The sequence below is a fragment of the Palaemon carinicauda genome, chromosome 8 (genome assembly GCF_036898095.1).
Source record: "Palaemon carinicauda isolate YSFRI2023 chromosome 8, ASM3689809v2, whole genome shotgun sequence".
Taxonomy (NCBI): domain Eukaryota; kingdom Metazoa; phylum Arthropoda; class Malacostraca; order Decapoda; family Palaemonidae; genus Palaemon; species Palaemon carinicauda.
In genome coordinates this window covers 156,140,717-156,163,334 of record NC_090732.1, presented here as the reverse complement: position 1 = coordinate 156,163,334, position 22,618 = coordinate 156,140,717, and the positions used below count along the sequence as shown (strand labels likewise).

General features: G+C 43.5%; 1 protein-coding gene across 1 annotated transcript in view; it reads left to right on the top strand.

The window, feature by feature from the left end:
* The first annotated feature begins 3,310 nt into the window (after window positions 1–3,310).
* Window positions 3,311–22,618, top strand: part of LOC137646046 (U3 small nucleolar ribonucleoprotein protein MPP10-like) — a 157,390-nt gene continuing 138,082 nt past the window's right edge. Inside the window, exon 1 of the mRNA XM_068379193.1 lies at window positions 3,311–3,627. Within this exon, the coding sequence (XP_068235294.1) occupies window positions 3,569–3,627 (59 nt within the window). The 5' untranslated portion in view covers window positions 3,311–3,568. The remainder of the gene's footprint in view (window positions 3,628–22,618) is intronic.

Genomic DNA, 22,618 nt, shown 5'->3' with positions numbered 1-22,618 from the left:
AACGTTAAGTATACATGAATTTAATCATGTGGCAATTTAAAAAAATGAATATATCCATAGCCATTAATAAAGAGAGAAGGAGCCCTATGAGAAATGTAAGAAACTATAGATGTGTAGATATTGGTAGTGATCTTTGAAACTGAAACTGAAAGCACCCAACAGAAATGAAGATAGACTACCTAGGTTTGATCATACCAAGCCTCTTGAAGACGAGCACAAAGAAACATTTGTAATTGATTGTGGAAATTGATTTGCAGTCTTAGAGACTTTAAGAGACGAATAATGAAGAATGGTGTGACATTAAAAACATATAATTCAGGTAGTACCAAGGTTTTTGGATGTGCAGTTACAAGGATAAAGTCATGAGTATCAAATGATACATGGGATACTATAAAAAGGAGACAAAGATAGAAATTGACACTTGAAATTTTCGAGGGAGTAATGGAATGGAAATTTCAAGGTAGAGCATGCTAAGTATTCCAGTATTGATAGTGAGGTCAAAAGAAAAGCCAGGAATGACTGGAGAGAATATTTAGACAGCAAAGCAAATGAGATTGTCAACGCAATGAATTCAGGGAGTGGCTATGGTGTAAGAATAGTTTAGAATTATTAATGAAATCTTTATGGGGGAAGAAGCATGTTCCCATCAAAGAGTAGTTGGTCTCTTATAACAACAGAAGATGAAGAAAGGTAACGTTAGATAGAACACTTTAGTGAGGTCATAAGTAGGAGATATGAAGGGAACAATTTGATTGATAGGCCCCCTATACCTGCCGCTGAGGAAGACCTTGATGTGTCCATGAGTGAATTCAGTGTGTTTGAAATCGAAGCTACCATTATAAAAACTCAAAAGATGGAAAGTCCCTAGATACGATGGAATAACTGCTGAGATGATATTGGCCGAAAATGAAGTGACTCCCAGAATACTTACAAGATTACTTCGTAAAATTTGGCGCGAAGAGGCAAAACCTCATGAATAGGACCAAGGAGTGTTGGTGAAAATGGCAAAAAGACCTGAAAAGGTATGAATTTTATTAACCAAATTTTCATTGTAAGACATTTTGTACAGTAATGTGTAGAATTAGTAGATTTGGCAGATTTGAGAGCCTCGTAGACTCTTACATACGAGAAAAGAAACAAAAAGAGGGTAGGTTTAAGAATAATCAAGGAAGTAGAGGAGATCAGAGCAAAAGGGGGAATGAACAGCACAGCCTTCTGGGAATTCAAGAAGAAAGTTGATGAAAAAAATATCAGTAACTGTACAGCCATCCAAGGAAAGGGTGTAGAAATAATAGAGGAAGATGAAGAAATAAAGAAAGAATATGAGCAATTCTACAGATATCTAAGCTAGATAATCCCCAGAGTGAAGAAGAGATCTTATCAGAAGACATTACCAACTTGTTTGATGAATGGCTGTCAGAAAGCAACAAAGTGAGATCCAGCAAAGAAGAAAAAATAACTTATCAAGAAGTAGAAGCCATCGTAAAAAGTACACAATAAACAGGCAAGGATTTAATAATGTCATGATTAAAATGATGGGAAAAATTATAGAAAATCTGACGTTGATCCCAACAGAAATAGACGAAAACATATGTATCCCTAAAGAGTGGGAGGGGATGTGAATACTCCCAATCCCCCCCCCCAAAAGTGTATTGATATTTAACAAGAGAAAAAACAAGACAGAAGAGGATATTAAAACAAAAGTCAAGAATTGACCAGTAAATTTAGTTAAAGGATACAAGTATCTGGGTGAATGGTACACTGAGAAAGAAAACAGAGAATTTAGTACCAGTAAAAAAAAAGCCAAAGGGTCGCGCACAATATTTGCTAATGTGGAGACCTGGAATGAAATAAAAGATAAAGATATAAAAGATCTGAAAACCCTTCAATATAGGATAATAATGAATATTCATGAACAACCCACAAGTACTCCATATTGAGGCATCGTTGCAGAAACAAGAATATGGCCAGTGTCTTGCAGATATATATATATATATATATATATATATATATATATATATATATATATATATATATATATATATATATATATATATATATATATATATATATATATATATATATATATATATATATATATATATATATATATATATATATATATATATATATATATATATATATATATATATATACACACACACACACATATAATGCTCTTCCATAACATCATAAACTGATGAAAAAGATACAACTGAACATTTTTCTTATGCCCAAAACTAAGGCAGTTAATGAAACTAGACATAAGACTAGGTACTTGTAAAATCCTAGCAGGGATCTGGTGGCATTTGAAAGAAAAATTTAAAAAGCTCAAACTGACCACAATAGATTGCCAAAACTGATGATAGCAAGGTGTTATGCTAGCTGATTTTAAGGTAGAATGGGATATATACAAAGATTGAAAATTTCATTATAAATTTATTTATGGTACAGGTAAAATAAGCTTAGTTACAATAATGAGAATAAGTTTAGAAGCTTTGCACATATCTATAATGCTATAGAGTGTCCCCAAACTTATTTTGCTGAGTGAGCAATTAGGAACCAGGACCATGCCTTTGTAGTATTTTCCATAGACCAATAGTATAGATGCAGAATAAGGTTGGACCAAGTACACTCCACTCCCCTGAAGTATCCCTCTGTTTTAAGATTCATATGATGAATAAGAGTTTAAAATTTGCTCACTGTAATTTCTGCCGACCAAGTAATCTTTCAGGTATTCGAAAGCTTAATCTTCAACACATATGAACAGAGATCATTTAATAGTAGTTCATGCACAAATGTATCAGAAGCAACACTAAGATTAAGTAATATTAAAATATGAAATTTATTTCCATCAATCATTACCAGCATATCATTCACAACAGAACATATGGCTGCCTCCGTAGAGTATAATTCTGCAAACAGATTGGTTATATGGCAGAGATTCTATTACTTCTAAGTAACTGGCTAGTTGTTAAAAAATTAATCATTCTAATACTTTTGAAACAAAGGATACATTCGAAATAGGTCTATATGAGCTTAATTCCTGATAATATCAGGAAGTTCCTACAATTTGTATAGATGGTGTGAACAAACTTAGATGTCTGTAGCAACTATATTGCCTAGATAAAAATGAATTAATAACTAATATTTTACTATTCACTCAAATATTTAGATGATAAATTTAGAAAATGAAATAATTGGTATATGGTACAATAGAGGAAATAAAGTTCAATTTGCATAATCACGGGAACAGTATACCTGGCAGAGGAGCCGTTTCAAAGTTTCATCCACATTATTACTACTACTAATAACAATAAACGCATGTGAATACACAGTATTCACATTCATTTCAGCTTCAGCTTTACTTGCGGTATTAGTAATTTTGTTTCTTTTCGTCCAGCGCTAAACCCAAGCCTCATCATATTTGTCATAGGCCTCAGAGATTTATGGAATTACCTTATTGTGGATGATTGTTGGATGAAGTTCTCAAAAGACCATTTCGAAGAAATCTGAATTTTCTGCCTGCGAGGATTAATGTCGATAATTTGTACATTACAATTTTAGTATGGAAAGACTGTGCGAGAACATCCTTCAACTCTCGAATAATTATGAAGAGTATTTAAGGTAGGTCAAAGTATCTCGCTGGTAAGCCTACTATAGACCTAGTTTTAGAGTGTAGTCTAACCTAGCCTACCGTAGTGTTGGCCAAATTTCATGTTATCTTTTAGGGAGAAACGGGCAAATATCACAGATATTGTGGTAAAGTTGTACTGTAATACAGGGTCTGATTTCGAACAGGAAATATATGTTTTCTAGTAGAAAATAACGTGATTTGACCAAATTTGACCTTCATTTCAACCTAAAACCAACAGAACAACCAATCCGACTAACTTTAAGTGTCCGGACTGGTTGCTGTTATTACGGATGAAATGAAGGTGAAAACCGGGTAAATCATGTTATTTTCTACAGGAAAACATATATTTTCTGTTAAAATGATTAGATATAATGTCTTTTATGATATATATTTTGTTAAAATACTTAAATATAATGACTTGTTCAAATTCAGTGTCACTTCACTCATGTATGTACTGTGAACGGTAACATTAGCAACGTTACCAATGGTATGCAGCGTTACCAACATTACGGTGATACACAGCGGTACCAACTTTACGGTGGAATTACTAACGTTAGCAATGATACGGTATTATTAACGTGTGTATTTTAAAGAATTTTTCCATATACTGTACCCTTTACACAATATATAAAAAAAGAACATAAAGGGTACAGAACCTAACAAACCCACCTAACCTAACCTAGAAGTTCCCAGTTCACAAACCCAATATAATGCCCTTTGTTATACGAATAGGCTATTTAACCGGTCCCGGTAAAATAGACAAACCTACTTATAAGTTTATTTAACCGGTCCCGGTAAAATAGACAAACCTACTTTTAAGCTTATTTTGCCGGTCCGGTAAAATAGACAAACATGCAGGATCTACCAGTGATTGACATGCCAATTGACCATAATTTCAGCATCATAGAATGCACAAAACAAGATGATTTGCCAGATATACAGAATTCTGACTTAAAGACCTACAGGTACAGAATTATCTGCAGCCGAGGGTGAAACAGAACCACCCACTTTTACTGAAAACAGTGCAGTTCCAGAACCTGCTAATCCTAAACTAGACAATGTCACTTTGCCTCCAAAAGCCAAGAAAAGGGTTAGACCCAAAGGGTCAAACAATAATGTTCTGGGACTTCCAAAGAAAAAGTCAAGACTTGATAAGCCAACTCCATTCATCAAAAAATCATCTAATGACAGGGATCTACAGCTACTTGGCTACTTTGTAAGTGATAAAGATGCCATCCGTGCCATGCGTGGAGAGGTTCTCTCTGAAAATGCGGTAGAACAAAACCCTTCTTCAATTCCAACAGCATGTCTGGATGAAAATATTTCAATCCATAAAATCCGCCGATATTTTAATTCAGACGGTAGGAAAGCTGTGAAGCATGTTTATGAAGCCTCAAGATTGTCAGCACGGTGGACGTGTGAGCTCTGTAGTCAGGATTTGAGCAAGATGGATTCTGTGGTCTGTGACTGTTGTCTTCAGTGGGTGCACCTTAAGTGTATTGGTAAAAGAATGCTCCAGAAAGGAGAGTTTTGGATTTGCAGAGACTTTATATATATATATATATATATATATATATATATATATATATATATATATATATATATATATATATATATATATATATATATGTATATGTATATGTATATGTATATATATATGTATATGTATATGTATATGTATATGTATATATGTATATATATATATATATATATATATATATATATATATATATATATATATATATATATATATATATATATATATATATATATATGTATATATATATATGTATATATATATATATATATATATATATATATATATATGTATATATGTATATATATATATATACTAAAAATTCGAAGACAGTTGTATTTTAATAATTGATTAGAATAATCGTTTTAATAATTTTTTTGATTTGTAGTGAACAAAATTCAAAATTGTCCTTAAAATTTTATAAATTAATTTGTTTTAAGTGTTTTGTAATTCTTAATTTTATTGCCATTATTTATAATATTTACCGGCTAAATAAGCTTAAAAGCAGGTTTGTCTATTTTACCAGGACCGGCAAAATAAGCTTAAAAGTAGGTTTGTCTATTTTACCGGGACCGGCTAAATAGCCTCTTCCTTTGTTATATCACTTCACTCACGTTACGGTAATGTCAGTACTGTTACGATAACATTAAATATAATGGTTCTTATTTTTCAATATTAAACTTACCCGGTGATCATATAGCTGTCAGCTCTGCTGCCCGACAGAAAAACCTAAGGACAAAATACGCCAGCGATCGCTATACAGGTGGGGGTGTACATCATCAGCGCCATCTGTCGAGCAGGTACTAAGTACTCCAATGTCAACAAAGAACCAATTTTCTCTCTGTCGTGCCACCGGCAAGACCTACTAAATACGCTGTTGCTTTCTGGATTGATTTTCACGTTATTTGGTGAAGTATTCATTTCTGGTTATTAGCTTTCGCTGTGCAGAGGTTATCTTCAATACTTCCTTGCATTCTTTGATTGAATTTTGGATTATTTGTTGACGACTTGGATAGATTTTGAATTCCCCCTTTGACTAATTCAAGATGTCTGACCCTTCTCAAGTCCCCAAGTACAGGAAGTGTAGCGCTAGGGACTGTTCAAGGCGTCTTCCGAAGGCCTCTATCGATCCTCACACCATTTGTTCCAATTGTCGGGGTAAAGCCTGTCAATTGGAAGATCGATGTGAGGAATGCGTTGGGCTTTCGGAATTCGATTTTCAAGAATTCCTGAAATATGCACGTAGGCTAGAGAGAGATAGAGTCAGGAGGAGTTCGTCTCGCTCAGTTGATTTTTCCTCTCCCCATGCCCCTCAACCTATTCCTTCCCCTGTAGTGGTTGCTCCTGATCCCCCTGCTAGCTCTCATCAACCTTCGATGGCAGATATGATGCGTGCCATCCAGGCTCTGGGTGAGAGAGTCGAGTCATTGGCGAGTGACCGCAATCAACTCATGGCTGACGTCAGGGAGTTGAAGGGTAAGAGTGCAGTGGGAAGTGAAGTGAGTGTTAGTGCAGTGAAAAGTGTCAGTGTTACGCATGAGGGTGCGTCTGTTCGTGCCTGTCGTCCTCCCAGTCCGGGACCTCTTGCAAGCTCCCAAGCCCAGGGGAGAAGCAATGTCGTACGACCAAAGGGTTCGACAGGCTTTAATCAGCGGACAGATGTTCCCTCCGTGGTTTCGGACGTATCTTGCCTAGATCGCCCCACCCACAAGAAGACGAGTGAGCCCGTTCATTCCTCGTCTGCGGAAGAGGTTTCACGCCAGAAACGATGGACCAAGGTCTCACGACCTCTTAAACGCAAGGTCCCTTCCGCGCAAGTCCAACGGCCCAGGTGTAGCCACTGGGTCAGTTCGGACTCGCTGCAGTCCTCCGACGACTGCACACCTCCTAAGAGAGGCAAAGTGGTACCGCAACAGGCAGTAACTCCGTCTGTTGCCGCACCTGCTGCTGTAGACCCTAAGTGGTCTTTGCTACAGTCTATGCAGACTCAGTTAGCTTCTTTCATGCAGGAGTATCGTGCGGAGAAGGTTGACGCTGCACCCGTTAGCCTACAACCAACCACGGTTGTGCGCCCAGTAGACGCTGAGGCTGCCTGCTCCCGCACTCCAGCTGTGAGAGCTCCACCACCCATGCGCAGTCGACCCTGCCAGACGCATGTTGACGTTCACAGACGCACGGAACCCTCCGTTGACGTTCGTGTGCTACCACAACAACAGGAGGGTGGAGTTAAGTTGCCGTGTTTTGACGCGGTGCGTCTACCTCCGCAACCCACGGTGGTCTCCACTAACCGACCACAGTCAGGAGTAGACGCTTTGCGTCCCCACTCAGCTATGGTTGTTGCCAGTTCACAGACTGACCAACAGTTCCATGACGTTGGGTCCAGTGCAGCCACGCATGCACCCGTGCTGCCGGACTCAGCCGACCAGCTTTTACCTACTCCTTTGCCGCTTCCTCCTCAACATTCAGACGATGGACTCTCTGATGATGACGACGCTGCACATCTTGACGACCAACACTCGGACATCGACGAACCCAAGACCACGCCTCCCTCCTTAGACTTTAGGAAAGTGCTTGCGCTGTTCAAGGATTTATATCCTGATCAGTTTGTGTCTGCAGCACCACGCTCGCCTCCCTCTGAGTTCGCTTTAGGCATGCAGTCAGCAGCACCTGCCTTTACGAAGCTCGTACTCGCTCGCTCGTCCAAGAGAGCTTTAAGGGTACTGGGAGAGTGGTTGCAGTCCAAAAAGCAACTTGGGAAGACAGCCTTCATGTTTCCCCCGGCCAAGCTTGCTTCCAGATCTAGCGTCTGGTATGCCACGGGAGAAGTTCTCGGCTTGGGAGTTCCTGCCTCTGCCCAGGGCGACTTCTCAAGTCTGGTAGACTCTCCCCGCAGGCTGGCTATGAGACGCTCCAAGATTTGCTGGACTCCTTCGGATATGGACCATCTTATGAAAGGTGTCTTTTGTGCATTCGAAGTCTTTAACTTCTTGGACTGGTGTTTGGGAGCGTTGAGCAGGAAGACCTCCCCTTCTGACAAGGAAACTTCCATGCTCATTATGTCCTGCATGGACAAAGCCATACGGGATGGTTCTAGTGAGCTTGCGGCTTCTTTCGTGTCCAGGGTCCTCAAGAAGCAGGATCACCTTTGCTCCTTCTTGTCAGCTGGAGTCACCCCATGTCAAAAGTCGGAGCTTATGTTTGCTCCTCTCTCGAAGTGCCTCTTCCCTGAGGAGTTGATCAAGGAGATTGCCGCCTCCTTGATCCAGAAAGACACTCATGACCTGGTTGCGTCATCCGCACGCAAAGCCACCCCTTTGCCCTCCGTGCCTAGACCCAGGATGGACACTCCAGCGTCAAGATTCATTCCGCCCTTTCGTGGCAGAGCCGCCAGCAGAGGAGGTGCTCGTGCCGAAGGTCAACGCGGGAGCAAGAAGAAGGGTTCCAAGTCCTTTAGAGGCAGAGTCTGACTGCCACCTTCTTCAGACAGCAGTGGGAGCCAGGCTCAAGAACTACTGGCAGGCCTGGGAGAACAGGGGCGCAGATGCACAATCTGTGAAGTTACTCAGAGAGGGGTACAAGATTCCATTCTTGCGCAAGCCCCCTCTAGCAACATCTCCCATCGACCTCTCTCCCAGGTACAGAGAGGAGGACAAGAGACTAGCTTTGCAGCAAGAGGTGTCTCTCTTACTACAAAAGGGAGCGGTAGTCAAAGTCCGGGACCATCAATCCCCGGGCTTCTACAACCGTCTCTTCTTAGTGGCGAAGAAGACAGGCGGGTGGAGGCCGGTGCTAGACGTCAGTGCTCTGAATGTCTTTGTCACAAAGCAGACGTTCGCCATGGAGACGACAAAGTCGGTTCTAGCATCGGTCAGGAAGGAAGACTGGATGGTCTCGTTAGACCTAAAGGACGCTTACTTTCACGTCCCCATCCACCCAGATTCCCAACCTTTTCTAAGGTTCGTTTTCGGGAAGGTGGTATACCAGTTTCAAGCCCTGTGCTTTGGCCTAAGCACGGCACCTCTTGTTTTTACGAAACTGATGAGGAATATTGCCAAATTCCTGCATTTAGCAGACATCAGAGCCTCCCTCTATTTGGACGACTGGCTTCTAAGAGCTTCGTCAAGTCGTCGCTGTCTGGAGAATCTAAAGTGGACTCTGGATCTGACCAAGGAATTGGGTCTCCTGGTCAATATGGAAAAGTCCCAACTCGTCCCATCCCAAACTATAGTGTACCTAGGTATGGAGATTCAGAGTCAAGCTTTTCGGGCTTTTCCGTCGGCCCCCAGAATCAGTCAAGCCCAAGAATGCATCCAGAACATGCTGAAGAAGGACCGATGTTCAGTCAGACAGTGGATGAGTCTGATAGGGACGCTTTCATCACTGGAACAGTTCATCGCGTTAGGGAGACTCCACCTCCGACCCCTTCAATTTCACCTAGCTGTTCACTGGAGAAAGGACAAGACGCTAGAAGCGGTCTCGATTCCTGTTTCCGAGAAGATGAAGTCTTCACTGACTTGGTGGAAGGACAACATTCTCCTCAGAGAGGGTCTGCCACTGGCTGTTCAGACTCCCAACCACATTCTCTTCTCGGACGCATCGGACACGGGCTGGGGTGCGACACTGGACGGTCGGGAATGCTCGGGCACGTGGAATGCGGATCAAAGATCGTTACACATCAACTGCAAGGAGCTACTGGCAGTTCATCTGGCCTTGAGAAGCTTCAAGTCCCTCCTTCTAGGCAAAGTGGTGGAGATGAACTCCGACAACACCACAGCCTTGGCGTACATCTCCAAGCAAGGAGGGACTCATTCGAGGACGTTGTACGAGATCGCAAGGGACCTCCTCACCTGGTCAAGAGATCGAAACATTTCGCTAGTAACGAGGTTCATTCGAGGCAGCATGAATGTCATGGCAGACCGCCTCAGCCGGAAGGGTCAAATCATCCCAACAGAGTGGACCCTTCACAAGAATGTATGCAAGAGACTATGGGCCTTGTGGGGTCAGCCTACCATAGATCTGTTTGCAACCTCGATGACCAAGAGGCTCCCAGTTTATTGCTCACCGATTCCAGACCCAGCAGCAGTTCACATAGATGCCTTTCTTCTGGATTGGTCCCATCTAGACCTTTATGCATTCCCCCCGTTCAAGATTGTCAACAGAGTACTGCAGAAGTTCGCCTCTCACGAAGGGACAAGGTTGACGTTGGTTGCTCCCCTCTGGCCCGCGAGAGAATGGTTCACCGAGGTACTGCAATGGCTAGTAGACGTTCCCAGAACACTTCCTCTAAGAGTGGACCTTCTGCGTCAGCCGCACGTAAAGAAGGTACACCCAAGCCTCCACGCTCTTCGTCTGACTGCCTTCAGACTATCGAAAGACTCTCGAGAGCTAGAGGCTTTTCGAAGGAGGCAGCCAGAGCGATTGCTAGAGCAAGGAGGACATCCACTCTTAAAGTCTACCAGTCGAAGTGGGAAGTCTTCCGAAGCTGGTGCAAGTCGGTCTCAGTATCCTCAACCAGTACCTCTGTAACTCAGATAGCTGACTTCCTTTTATACCTAAGGAAGGAAAGATCTCTTTCAGCTCCCACGATCAAGGGTTACAGAAGCGTGTTGGCAGCAGTCTTCTGTCACAGAGGCTTAGATCTTTCCAACAACAAAGATCTACAGGACCTCCTTAAGTCTTTTGAGACCTCGAAGGAGCGTCGGTTGGCCACACCAGGTTGGAACTTAGACGTGGTACTAAGATTCCTTATGTCAGAAAGGTTCGAACCACTTCAATCAGCCTCTTTTAAAGATCTCACTTTGAAGACCCTTTTCCTCGTCTGCTTGGCAACAGCTAAAAGAGTCAGTGAGATACACGCCTTCAGCAGGAACATTGGATTTACATCTGAAACGGCTACATGTTCCTTACAGCTTGGTTTTTTAGCCAAAAACGAACTTCCTTCTCGTCCTTGGCCCAAATCGTTCGATATTCCAAGCCTGTCTAATTTGGTTGGAAATGAACAAGAAAGAGTCCTATGCCCTGTAAGAGCTCTTAAGTACTATTTGAGACGTACTAAACCATTAAGAGGACAGTCGGAAGCTTTATGGTGCGCTATTAAGAAACCTTCTTTACCTATGTCGAAGAATGCAGTTTCTTATTATATCAGACTTTTGATTCGAGAAGCTCATTCCCATCTGAATGAGGAAGACCTTGCTTTGCTGAAGGTAAGGACACATGAAGTTAGAGCTGTTGCAACTTCAGTAGCCTTCAAACAAAACAGATCTCTGCAGAGTGTAATGGATGCAACCTATTGGAGAAGCAAGTCAGTGTTCGCATCATTTTACCTTAAAGATGTCCAGTCTCTTTACGAGAACTGCTACACCCTGGGACCATTCGTAGCAGCGAGTGCAGTAGTGGGTGAGGGCTCAACCACTACATTCCCCTAATCCCTTAACCTTTTTAATCTTTCTCTTGAAATGTTTTTTATTGTTGTTTTTTCAATATTAAACTTACCCGATAATCATGTAGCTGTCAACTCCGTTGCCCGACAGAATTCTACGGAGGGATACGCCAGCTATCACAATACTAGAAGGGGGTGTACTCACCAGCGCCACCTGTGGCCAGGTACTACAGTACTTCTTGTTGACACCTCCTCAATTTTTCCTCTGTCGTGCTTCCGGCAAGACGTTCTGGGATACGCTTATGATCTTGGAGTATTTTCACGGCTTTTGGTGAAGTATTTCTCTCAGATTTCGGCTGTCGCTTTACTGGAAAACTTCTATATTAGCTTAGATAGCTATTATTTAGTCCTGATTAATGGTTAACGATCTTTTTGCTTGATTTGGAATCCCCACTTGGCTAACTCTTTTGATTCAAGATGTCTGACATTTCACAAGCCCCACCCCATAGACGATGTAGGTCTTGTAATAGGCGTATTCCGAAGGCCTCGGTAGATCCTCACACCGCTTGTTCTGACTGTAGGGAAAGGCCCTGTCAGTTGGAAGATCGATGTGAGGAATGCGCCGGACTTTCGGAACTTGATTTTGTCCGATTTCTTAAGTATTCAACCAAGTTAGAGAGAGAGAGAGTTAGGAGGAGTTCTTCTCGCTCTTCACTTTTTTCCTCACCTCATGATCCCCTACCTTTTCCTCCCCCTGTAGTGGCTACCCCCGAACCTACTATTTGCCCTCAACCTGATATGTCTGTTGTTTTGCGTGCCATTCAGGCTTTAGGTGACAAAGTGGAGTCGGTGGTTAGTGATCATAAGTCTCTTATGGCCGAAGTCAAGGAACTTAAGGTCAAGAGTGCAGTGGGTGGTAATAGTGGCAGTGCTGTGACGAGTGCTAGTGTCAGTGCAGTGCCAAGTGCTAGTGTCAGTGTCAGTGTGGTGCGTGAGGGTTCTTCTGTGCGTGCCAGTCGTCCTCCCAGTCCGGGACCTCTTGCAAGCTCCCAAGCCCAGGGGAGAAGCAATGTCGAAGGGCAAAAGGGTTCGGCAGGCCTTGATCGGCGCACAGAAGTATCCTCGGTGGTTGCGGGCGTGTCTTCCAGAGACCGTCACTCCCACCTGCAGACGATTGAGCCCGTCTTTTACTCGTCTGCTGAAGAATTGTCAGGGAGGAAACGTTGGACTCAGGTCTCAAGACCACTCAAACGCAGAGTCCAGACCTCAAGAGCTCTACAACCTGGCTGCAGTCATTGGATCAGCTCTGACTCGCCGCAGTCATCAGTTGAATGCACACCTCCTAAGAGGAGTAAGGTACTGCCGCAACAGATCTCTGCTGTTAAGGCTTTACCTCAGCAGACCTTAGTGTCTGCCGACCCCAAGTTGACTCTACTGCAGTCCATGCAGTCACAACTTGCGGTCTTGATGCGTGAGTGTCAGGCTGAGAAGGTTACACCTCCTCCTGCGATCGCTCCGCCTAACCGCAGTCCTGCCTGCCAGGCGTACGATGTTGAGGCTCCTCAGGATACCTTACCACGTTCTGAGTTGACTGTTTCCAGTGGTGTGCAGCTACCTCCGCCTTCCTTAAGGCAACCTCAGCAATGGGAACAGGAAGCTTATACCTTGCTTCCTCCGCTTCCACTTGCAGTTCCACCAGTGAGGCAACACTCTCTTGAGGTACAACAACCTCTCCCATCCATGAGTCAGACTCCTCAGCTCTCGCTGCAGCGACCTCAACCCTCCTCAAGGCGAGAACCTCAACACCTTAGCCTTGCGCCTCAGGAACCTCAACTCGCGAGACAATTACTGCGTTCTGCGCAGCCACTACCTCATCGCTCACAGCTCACACCTCAGGAACCTCAACTCGTTCCTCAGGAACCTGCTACTGCGCATCCACCAACCTTACAGCAAGCGCAACTCTTGAGTTCAGACACTCATGCCAGGAGTCAGCCTCCTCCACCCATGCGCCTACCTTCTGCTACTTCTTTTGATCAGCCTTTGCAGCCTGAGCCTCAGGTGTTCCCTCAACAGAGACTTGAGGAGGAAACCACAAGTATTTTTGTTCCAGCTCGTGCTGATTATGCTGTTCAGCATACCTTACCTCTCACTTCGCTACACTCTGGGGATGAGGTTTCTGATGATGAGGCTGCACACCTGGATCCCTCATCAGACGTGGATGAATCCAAGTCTTCTCCGCCTCCTATTGACTTTCGTAAGGTCTTGGCTCTTTTCAGAGAGGTATACCCAGACCATTTTGTCTCTGCTATCCCCCGCTCTCCGCCATCTGAGTTTTCGCTGGGCATGCAGCCAGCCAAGTCTACGTATACTAAGCTCGTCTTAGCAAGGTCCTCTAAGAGAGCGTTAAGGATTTTAGGGGAGTGGTTGCAGTCTAAGCAGCAACTAGGAAAGACTTCCTTTATGTTTCCTCCGACTAAGCTCACTTCTAAAGCGGGCGTTTGGTATGCCACAGGAGAGGAACCAGGCTTGGGAGTACCTGCCTCTGCCCAGGCTGACTTCTCAAGTTTGGTAGACTCTCCTCGTAGAACAGCAATGAGGCACTCTAAGGTTTGCTGGACCTTCTCAGACCTTGATCACTTCCTGAAGGGTGTTTTTAGAGCCTTTGAGATGTTCAATTTCCTAGACTGGTGCCTGGGGGCCCTTAGCAAGAAGACCTCCCCTGCGGACAAGGACTCAGCCATGCTCTTAATGTCCTGCATGGATAAGGCTATTAGGGATGGATCTGGCGAGCTTGCATCAATGTTTGTGTCAGGGGTGCTTAAGAAAAGGGAGCAGCTTTGTACCTTCCTTTCCTCCAGCATCACACCTTGTCAAAGGTCTCAACTCCTTTTCGCTCCGCTCTCGAAGTTCCTTTTTCCCGAAGAGCTTGTTAAGGACTTGTCTGCGGCCCTGATACAAAAGGACACCCATGATCTTGTGGCCTCATCAGCTCGTAAGACTAAGGTTGCTACCTCAGTCCCCAGGACTTATCGCACCCCAGTGGCTGATACTCCTGCTACGAGGTTTATTCCGCCCTTTCGTGGTAGAGCCCCCAGCCGAGGAAGCTCCCGTCCAGACTCTTCCAGGAGCAAGTCTAGGAAAGGTTCCAAGGCTTCTAAAGGAAAAAACTGACTCTCCTCATCTCCAGACAGCAGTAGGAGCCAGACTCAAGATCTTCTGGCAAGCCTGGGAAAAGAGAGGTGCAGACGCCCAGTCTGTCAGTTGGCTGAGGGAGGGTTACAGGATACCATTCTGCCGCAAACCCCCTCTGACCACATCTCCCATCAACCTCTCTCCCAACTACAAAGAAAAGGACAAGAGGCTAGCGTTGCACCAGGAGGTGTCGCTCCTTTTACAGAAGAAGGCAGTGGTTATAGTCCGGGACCATCAATCCCCGGGCTTCTACAACCGTCTCTTTCTGGTGGCCAAGAAGACAGGAGGTTGGAGACCGGTGCTGGACGTCAGCGCGCTCAATGCTTATGTCACCAAGCAGACGTTCACGATGGAGACGACGAAGTCGGTCCTAGCAGCGGTCAGGCAGGAGGACTGGATGGTCTCGTTGGACCTGAAAGATGCTTACTTTCACGTTCCTATTCATCCAGACTCCCAACCTTTCCTGAGATTCGTTTTTGGAAAGGTTGTCTACCAATTCCAAGCCCTGTGTTTTGGCCTAAGCACAGCTCCTATGGTGTTTACGCATCTGATGAGGAATATAGCAAAATTCCTTCACTTATCGGACATCAGAGCCTCCCTTTACTTAGACGACTGGCTGTTGAGAGCCTCCACGAGTCGTCGCTGTCTGGAGAGTCTCAACTGGACTTTGGACTTAATCAAAGAACTGGGTCTGTTAGTCAACCTAGAAAAGTCTCAGCTCATTCCCTCCCAATCCATTGTGTACCTGGGAATGGAGATTCGGAGTCAGGATTTTCGGGCTTTTCCATCGGCCCCAAGGATAAGCCAAGCCCTAGATTGCATCATGAGCATGCTGAAGAGGAGCAGTTGCTCGGTGAGACAGTGGATGAGTCTCACAGGGACCCTTTCATCGCTGGTCCTGTTCGTCGAGCTAGGGAGACTCCACCTCCGCCCTCTTCAATTCCATCTTGCAGCTCATTGGGACAAGGGTTTGACTCTCGAAGCAGTCTCTATCCCAGTCACCAAAGAGATGAAGACCACTCTCTTGTGGTGGAAGACCAATCTCCTTCTCAGGGAGGGCCTATCGTTGGCGATTCAGACCCCCAATCTTCATCTCTTCTCGGATGCATCGGACTCGGGCTGGGGCGCGACCTTGAACGGACAGGAGTGCTCGGGAACGTGGAACGAGGAACAGGAAACGCTCCACATCAACTGCAAGGAGCTACTAGCTGTTCATTTAGCCCTATTGAACTTCAAGTCCCTCCTGCTAGGCAAGGTGGTGGAGGTGAACTCCGACAACACCACAGCCTTGGCTTACATCTCCAAGCAAGGAGGGACCCATTCGAGGAGCCTATACGAGATCGCAAGGGACCTCCTCATTTGGTCAAGAAGTCTAAACCTCACCCTAGTTACGAGGTTCATTCAGGGCAACATGAACGTCTCAGCAGATCGCCTAAGCAGAAGGGATCAGGTCATTCCCACGGAATGGACCCTCCACAAGAGCGTGTGCAACAGACTTTGGACCTTGTGGGGTCAGCCGACCATAGATCTGTTTGCCACCTCCATGACCAAGAGACTTCCGTTGTACTGTTCCCCAGTTCCAGACCCAGCAGCAGTTCATGTGGATGCTTTTCTGCTGAACTGGTCCCATCTCGACCTTTACGCATTTCCACCGTTCAAGATAATAAACAAAGTCCTTCAGAAGTTCATCTCGCACGAAGGGACACGGCTGACGCTGGTTGCTCCCCTTTGGCCTGCAAGAGAATGGTTCACAGAGGTACTTCAATGGCTGGTCGACGTCCCCAGGACTCTCCCTCTAAGAGTGGACCTTCTACGTCAACCTCACGTAGACAGGTTGCACCCAAACCTCCACGCTCTTCGGCTGACTGCCTTCAGACTGTCGAAAGATTCGCTAGAGCTAGAGGCTTTTCGAAGGAGGCAGCCAGTGCGATTGCCAGAGCAAGGAGGGTTTCCACTCGTAGAGTCTACCAATCCAAGTGGGAAGTCTTCCGGAGCTGGTGTAGAGCCAATGCAGTTTCCTCTACCAATACCTCTGTGACCCAAATAGCTGACTTCCTATTACATCTTAGGAATGAGAGATCCCTTTCAGCCCCTACGATTAAAGGGTACAGGAGTATGTTGGCTTCAGTTCTCCGCCACAGAGGTTTGGACCTTTCTTCCAACAAGGACCTTCAAGACATCCTTAAGTCTTTTGAGACTTCTAAAGAGCGTCGTCTACCCACTCCAGGCTGGAACCTAGACGTAGTCTTAAGGTTCCTTATGTCACCTAGGTTCGAACCTCTCCAGTCAGCTTCCTTCAAGGACCTTACCCTCAAGACTCTTTTTCTCGTCTGCCTAGCAACAGCTAAAAGAGTCAGTGAGGTTCATGCCTTCAGCAAGAACATTGGGTTCACGACCGAATCTGCAACATGTTCTTTACAGCTCGGATTCTTAGCTAAGAATGAACTTCCTTCGCGTCCTTGGCCTAGATCGTTTGAAATACCTAGCCTTTCCAACATGGTAGGTAACGAGCTAGAAAGAGTTCTTTGCCCTGTCAGAGCTCTGAAATATTATCTTAATAGGTCAAAACCTATTCGAGGACAGTCAGAAGCCTTATGGTGTGCCATCAAGAAACCTTCGAGGCCCATGTCCAAAAACGGGGTTTCGTATTATATAAGGCTTCTGATTAGAGAAGCCCATTCTCACTTAAAGGAGGAAGACCTTGCTTTGCTGAAGGTAAGGACCCACGAAGTGAGAGCCGTAGCTACTTCGATAGCCTTTAATAAAAACCGTTCTCTGCAGAGCATAATGGATGCAACCTATTGGAGGAGCAAGTCAGTGTTTGCATCATTTTATCTTAAAGATGTCCAGTCTCTTTACGAGAACTGCTACACCCTGGGACCATTCGTAGCAGCGAGTGCAGTAGTAGGTGAGGGCTCAGCCACTACATTCCCTTAATCCCATAACCTTTTTTAACCTTTCTCTTGAATACTTTTATTGTTGTTTTTATGGTTGTTACGGTAGGCTAAGAAGCCTTCCGCATCCTTTTGATTTGGCGGGTGGTCAATTCATTCTTGAGAAGCGCCTGGGTTAGAGGTTGTGTAGAGGTCCTTTAGTAGGGGTTGCAGCCCTATATACTTTAGCACCTTTGAGTTGATTCAGCCTCCAAGAGGAACGCTGCGCTCAGTAAGGAAGACGAACTTAAAAAAGAGGCAGAGTAACGGTTCAAGTCGACTTCCTTACCAGGTACTTATTATTTCATTGTTATTTGAGATAACTGTTATATGAAATATGGGATACTTAGCTATCCTTTAATCTTGTACACTGGTTTTCACCCACCCCCCTGGGTGTGAATCAGCTACATGATTATCGGGTAAGTTTAATATTGAAAAATGTTATTTTTATTAGTAAAATAAATTTTTGAATATACTTACCCGATAATCATGATTTAATTGACCCTCCCTTCCTCCCCATAGAGAACCAGTGGACCGAGGAAAAATTGAGGAGGTGTCAACAAGAAGTACTGTAGTACCTGGCCACAGGTGGCGCTGGTGAGTACACCCCCTTCTAGTATTGTGATAGCTGGCGTATCCCTCCGTAGAATTCTGTCGGGCAACGGAGTTGACAGCTACATGATTATCGGGTAAGTATATTCAAAAATTTATTTTACTAATAAAAATAACATTTTTGGGTTGTACGGAAGGCTAAGAAGCCTTTCGCATCCTGGTTGATTTGGCGGGTGGTCAAATTCTTTTCTTGAGAAGCGCCTAGATTAGAGGTTTTGATGAGGTCCTTTAGTATGGGTTGCAACCCTTCATACTTCAGCTCCTAGGAGTCGCTCAGCATCCTATGAGGATCGCGAGGCTCAGTAAGGAAGACGTACTTAAAAAGGCAGAGTAATTGTTCAAGTCGACTTCCTTACCAGGTACTTATTAATTTTATGTTTGTTATTTTGAATAGGCTAACTGCTAAAATGAAATACAAAATACTTAGCTCTTAATGTTAACATATAATGCTGGTCTCTACCCACCCCCCTGGGTGTGAATCAGCTATATGATCACCGGGTAAGTTTAATATTGAAAAATGTTATTTTCATTAGTAAAATAAATTTTTGAATATACTTACCCGGTGATCATAGATTAAAGGACCCTCCCTTCCTCCCCAATAGAGACCCAGTGGACCGAGGAGAAAATTGGTTCTTTGTTGACATTGAAGTACTTAGTACCTGCTCGACAGATGGCGCTGATGATGTACACCCCCACCTGTATAGCGATCGCTGGCGTATTTTGTCCTTAGGTTTTTCTGTCGGGCAGCAGAGCTGACAGCTATATGATCACCGGGTAAGTATATTCAAAAATTTATTTTACTAATGAAAATAACATTTTGCCATTAGCTCGCTTCGCTCTCATGAAAATAAAACATTAAGCTCGTATGTACTGGCAAGCGGTAATGTTGAGCTGTGCACGCTAACATGAGTAATGTTATACTAACATTACCAACGTTAAATATAATGGTTCTTTTACCTCACTTACTGTCACAGGAAAATAAAACATCACCCTCGTATGCATTGGCAGTCAGTAATGATGAGCTTCGTACTCTTAACAAAATATAATAGAACTAACACATTAAAGTTAAAGAAATTAATGATCTACTTTTATGACCGTGACGACGTAGCTTGGGTCACGAAGATTTTGTGACTGAGTTTGTGGTGTCTTAAGTGTTTTGCCTGAGATTAGTACTGCACTTGGAACACTGTAAAAGTTGGTATATTACATTATGTGATTTAAGAAAATTATTAACATTGTAATAAACCAAAATACTTTTAAGTATGGATTACTGAAGCCGTTACAATTTTCTAATACTTAGATTGTAAAATACGCAAAAGACGACACTTGAACTAACAAAAACCTGACTTGGGCAAAGGTTTCCACGGAAAAGGGCTTGTTGGAAGGTGGGGCTAGGGAAATACTAACCCCCCTGTGCAAACTTTACATACGTATGGGTTCGTGATTGGTTAACGAAGAAGCAACGGAGTCTAGAGAGTAAACATGAATAAACAGAATGGGAAACTTGTCCAGAGCAAGTATTTATGTGAAATCTGGGAGTGACAAGGTAATAACAAAATGTATAAAAGTAATATATGAAGATAAAATGGAATGTATGATAAATAATATTTGATGGGTATATAAAATGAGGTGATTTTATAAGGTATCAGATAATAAAACGAGTAATACTGGGGTCAAACGTAATATGTATACGAGGGTATTACATAACTAATCAAGTAATAGACTTGAAGAGAGCTGGTAGAGAGACGAATACTTACATTTCACGATTAGAGAAGAAGAAATCCTATTGGTGGAGGAAAAGTCTCTGCGCAGGGAGGCGGGGTTTTTGCGCAAAAGGTCGAAACCTGATATGTACAAATGCACGCACAAGAGCGTCTACAATGGGTAAATAGAATGAGAAAAATTAAATGAAAAACACTGCTAATGTTAGCTTGTTACGATAACATTTGATCTACATCAGACGTTGGCAGCACTGGCTACTGTATTTGTTCATGAGACAGCCTTTGCAACGGCGCCTCCAAAGTTTATCCAGATATACTGTTTTGTATTTTCCTCCGTTTATTATACATCCAAGAAGGTAATGTATAGAGAAGAAAAGGCTTGTTTTACGATTATATATCGTTTCCCCAGTATGTTTTCCCCACCCAAAACCCCGAGTTCCCACTGTGGGTCCCCCATCATCATAGGATATATATATATATATATATATATATATATATATATATATATATATATATATATATATATATATATATATATATATATATATATATATATATATATATATTTCTATATTTCTGAAACTATTCATTTGCGACAGGAACGAGTGTCATTTTCGAAGAGAGCGTAATTTTTTCTATAGGAAAAAGTAGTTTTTTTCCTAGGTTACATTGCCCTGTAATACACTACAATAATACCAATTTTTTTCAAGTAATTAGTATTTTTCCTAGCTACAAACTTGAGTCTGTAAATATATGATACTTTTAATTTCTAGCCAAATACATGAACCATATATTTTTTCTACTCTTTATCTTGTGTTCTCTGCATTTCTGACCACCCCTTCATGAGTTTTTGGATCCCCTTATACAGTATAAAGGCAATTATGGGGGACCCCAGTGGGAAACCAGGGTTTTTAGTGTGGGGGAAATGTCATAAATGAGTAATATTAAATATTAAACTTAGCCGGTGAATATATATATAGCTTACGTCTCTGACGGTCCACAGATTCCAAAAACTCGCGAGCGATCGCCATGATGGTTGCTGGGTGTGACCACCAGCGCCGACTATCGGCCAATTACCGCATATATTTCTCAAGGAATTCAGTTCTTCTCTGTTGGTGGTAATGACAGCATTGGTTCCGCTCGCGCTTAACCTCAAGTTTCTACTGATTGGTGAAGTACTTGTTCATGGTTTTATTGCTTTCGCTGTGTTGGTTATCTTCGATAAAACTCTCGGATTACTTTTTTGATTATTGTTGCTGAACTTGGCTTTCTTTTTGGACTTTCTTTGAAATTTTCACAATGGCTGACCCTTCTCCTGTCTATCGTAAATGTGCGAAAGACTGTAATAAACTTCTTCCTAAAGCTTCCATCGATCCTCATTCTATTTGTGTTAATTGCCGAGGTAAATCTTGTCAATTAGGGGATGGATGTGAGGAATGTATTGTTTTGTCTGAATTCGAGTGGTTGGAGTATGATAAATATACTCGGAAACTCAAAAGAGATAGGGTTAGAAGAAGCTCTTCTAGATCTCAAGAATTTTCCTCTTCCCATGCCCCTGAATCTAATCCTCCTGTAGTGGTAGTTACAGAACCCCCTATTGGCACTAATGAACCTTCTATGCGTGATATGTTAATGGCCATTCAAGCGTTGGGTGAGAAGGTCGAATCGTTGGCCTTGGACAGGAATCAACTTATGTCCGACGTTAAGATTTTAAAGGGTCAAAGTGATAAAGTGAAAAGTGCAACAAATGTGTTTAGTGTTTTGTGGGAGGATTCGTCTGTTCGTGCTTGTCGCTTGCCTAGTCCGAGACCTCTTTCAGGCTCCCCTACCCCAGGGAGAAGGAATGTCGTAGGACCTAAGGGAGCGAGAGGTGTTAACCAACGAACAGACGTTCCCTCAAAGGTATCAGACGGTGCTCTTCAAGCACGTCCTTACCATAAGACAGGAGAGATGAAGTTCTCGTCTTCCGATGATTCGTCTCTTAAAAAACCTTGGCGTAAGGTTTCGAGACAGTTGAAGCGCAAGTCAGTCCCTTCAGGACAGGTCCAACGTCCTGGCTGTAGTCATTGGGACAGCCCAGACCGTATTCGGTCATCGGAGGATTACTCTCCTGTTAAGCGCAAACGTGACGTTGAGTTCGAGGGTCACGTGCATGCACAGACCTTACCGACGTCACGTTCTGTTTCGAGTTCTGTTGACCCTAAGTTAAGCGTCTTGCAAGATATGCAGTTAAAACTTTCCTCCTTAATGGAAGTTTACGATCATGTTCCTGTGCGTAAGGAACCTTTGCTTGCGGTTCGTCACGGTACCGGCAAGCGTGATTCAGGTCTTCAACCTCCTAAGCGAGATTTGTCTCGTTGCTCTGACGTTATCCCTAATGTCAGCTTTGCGGTTAAACGTGATTCAGATCGTGTTTCATGTCAGTCACGAGACTTTGAACTTCAGTTTCCGCAGTCACAACGTGACGTTGAGCTGCAGTCGCCGCAGCCCCGACGTGACGTTCATCGGCCGACTCCGTTGTCCCGGCGTGACGTCGACCGTCAGTCGCCGCAGTCTCGTTTTGACTCTCAACATCAGTCTCCTCTGTCCCTTCGTGGCGTAGACCAT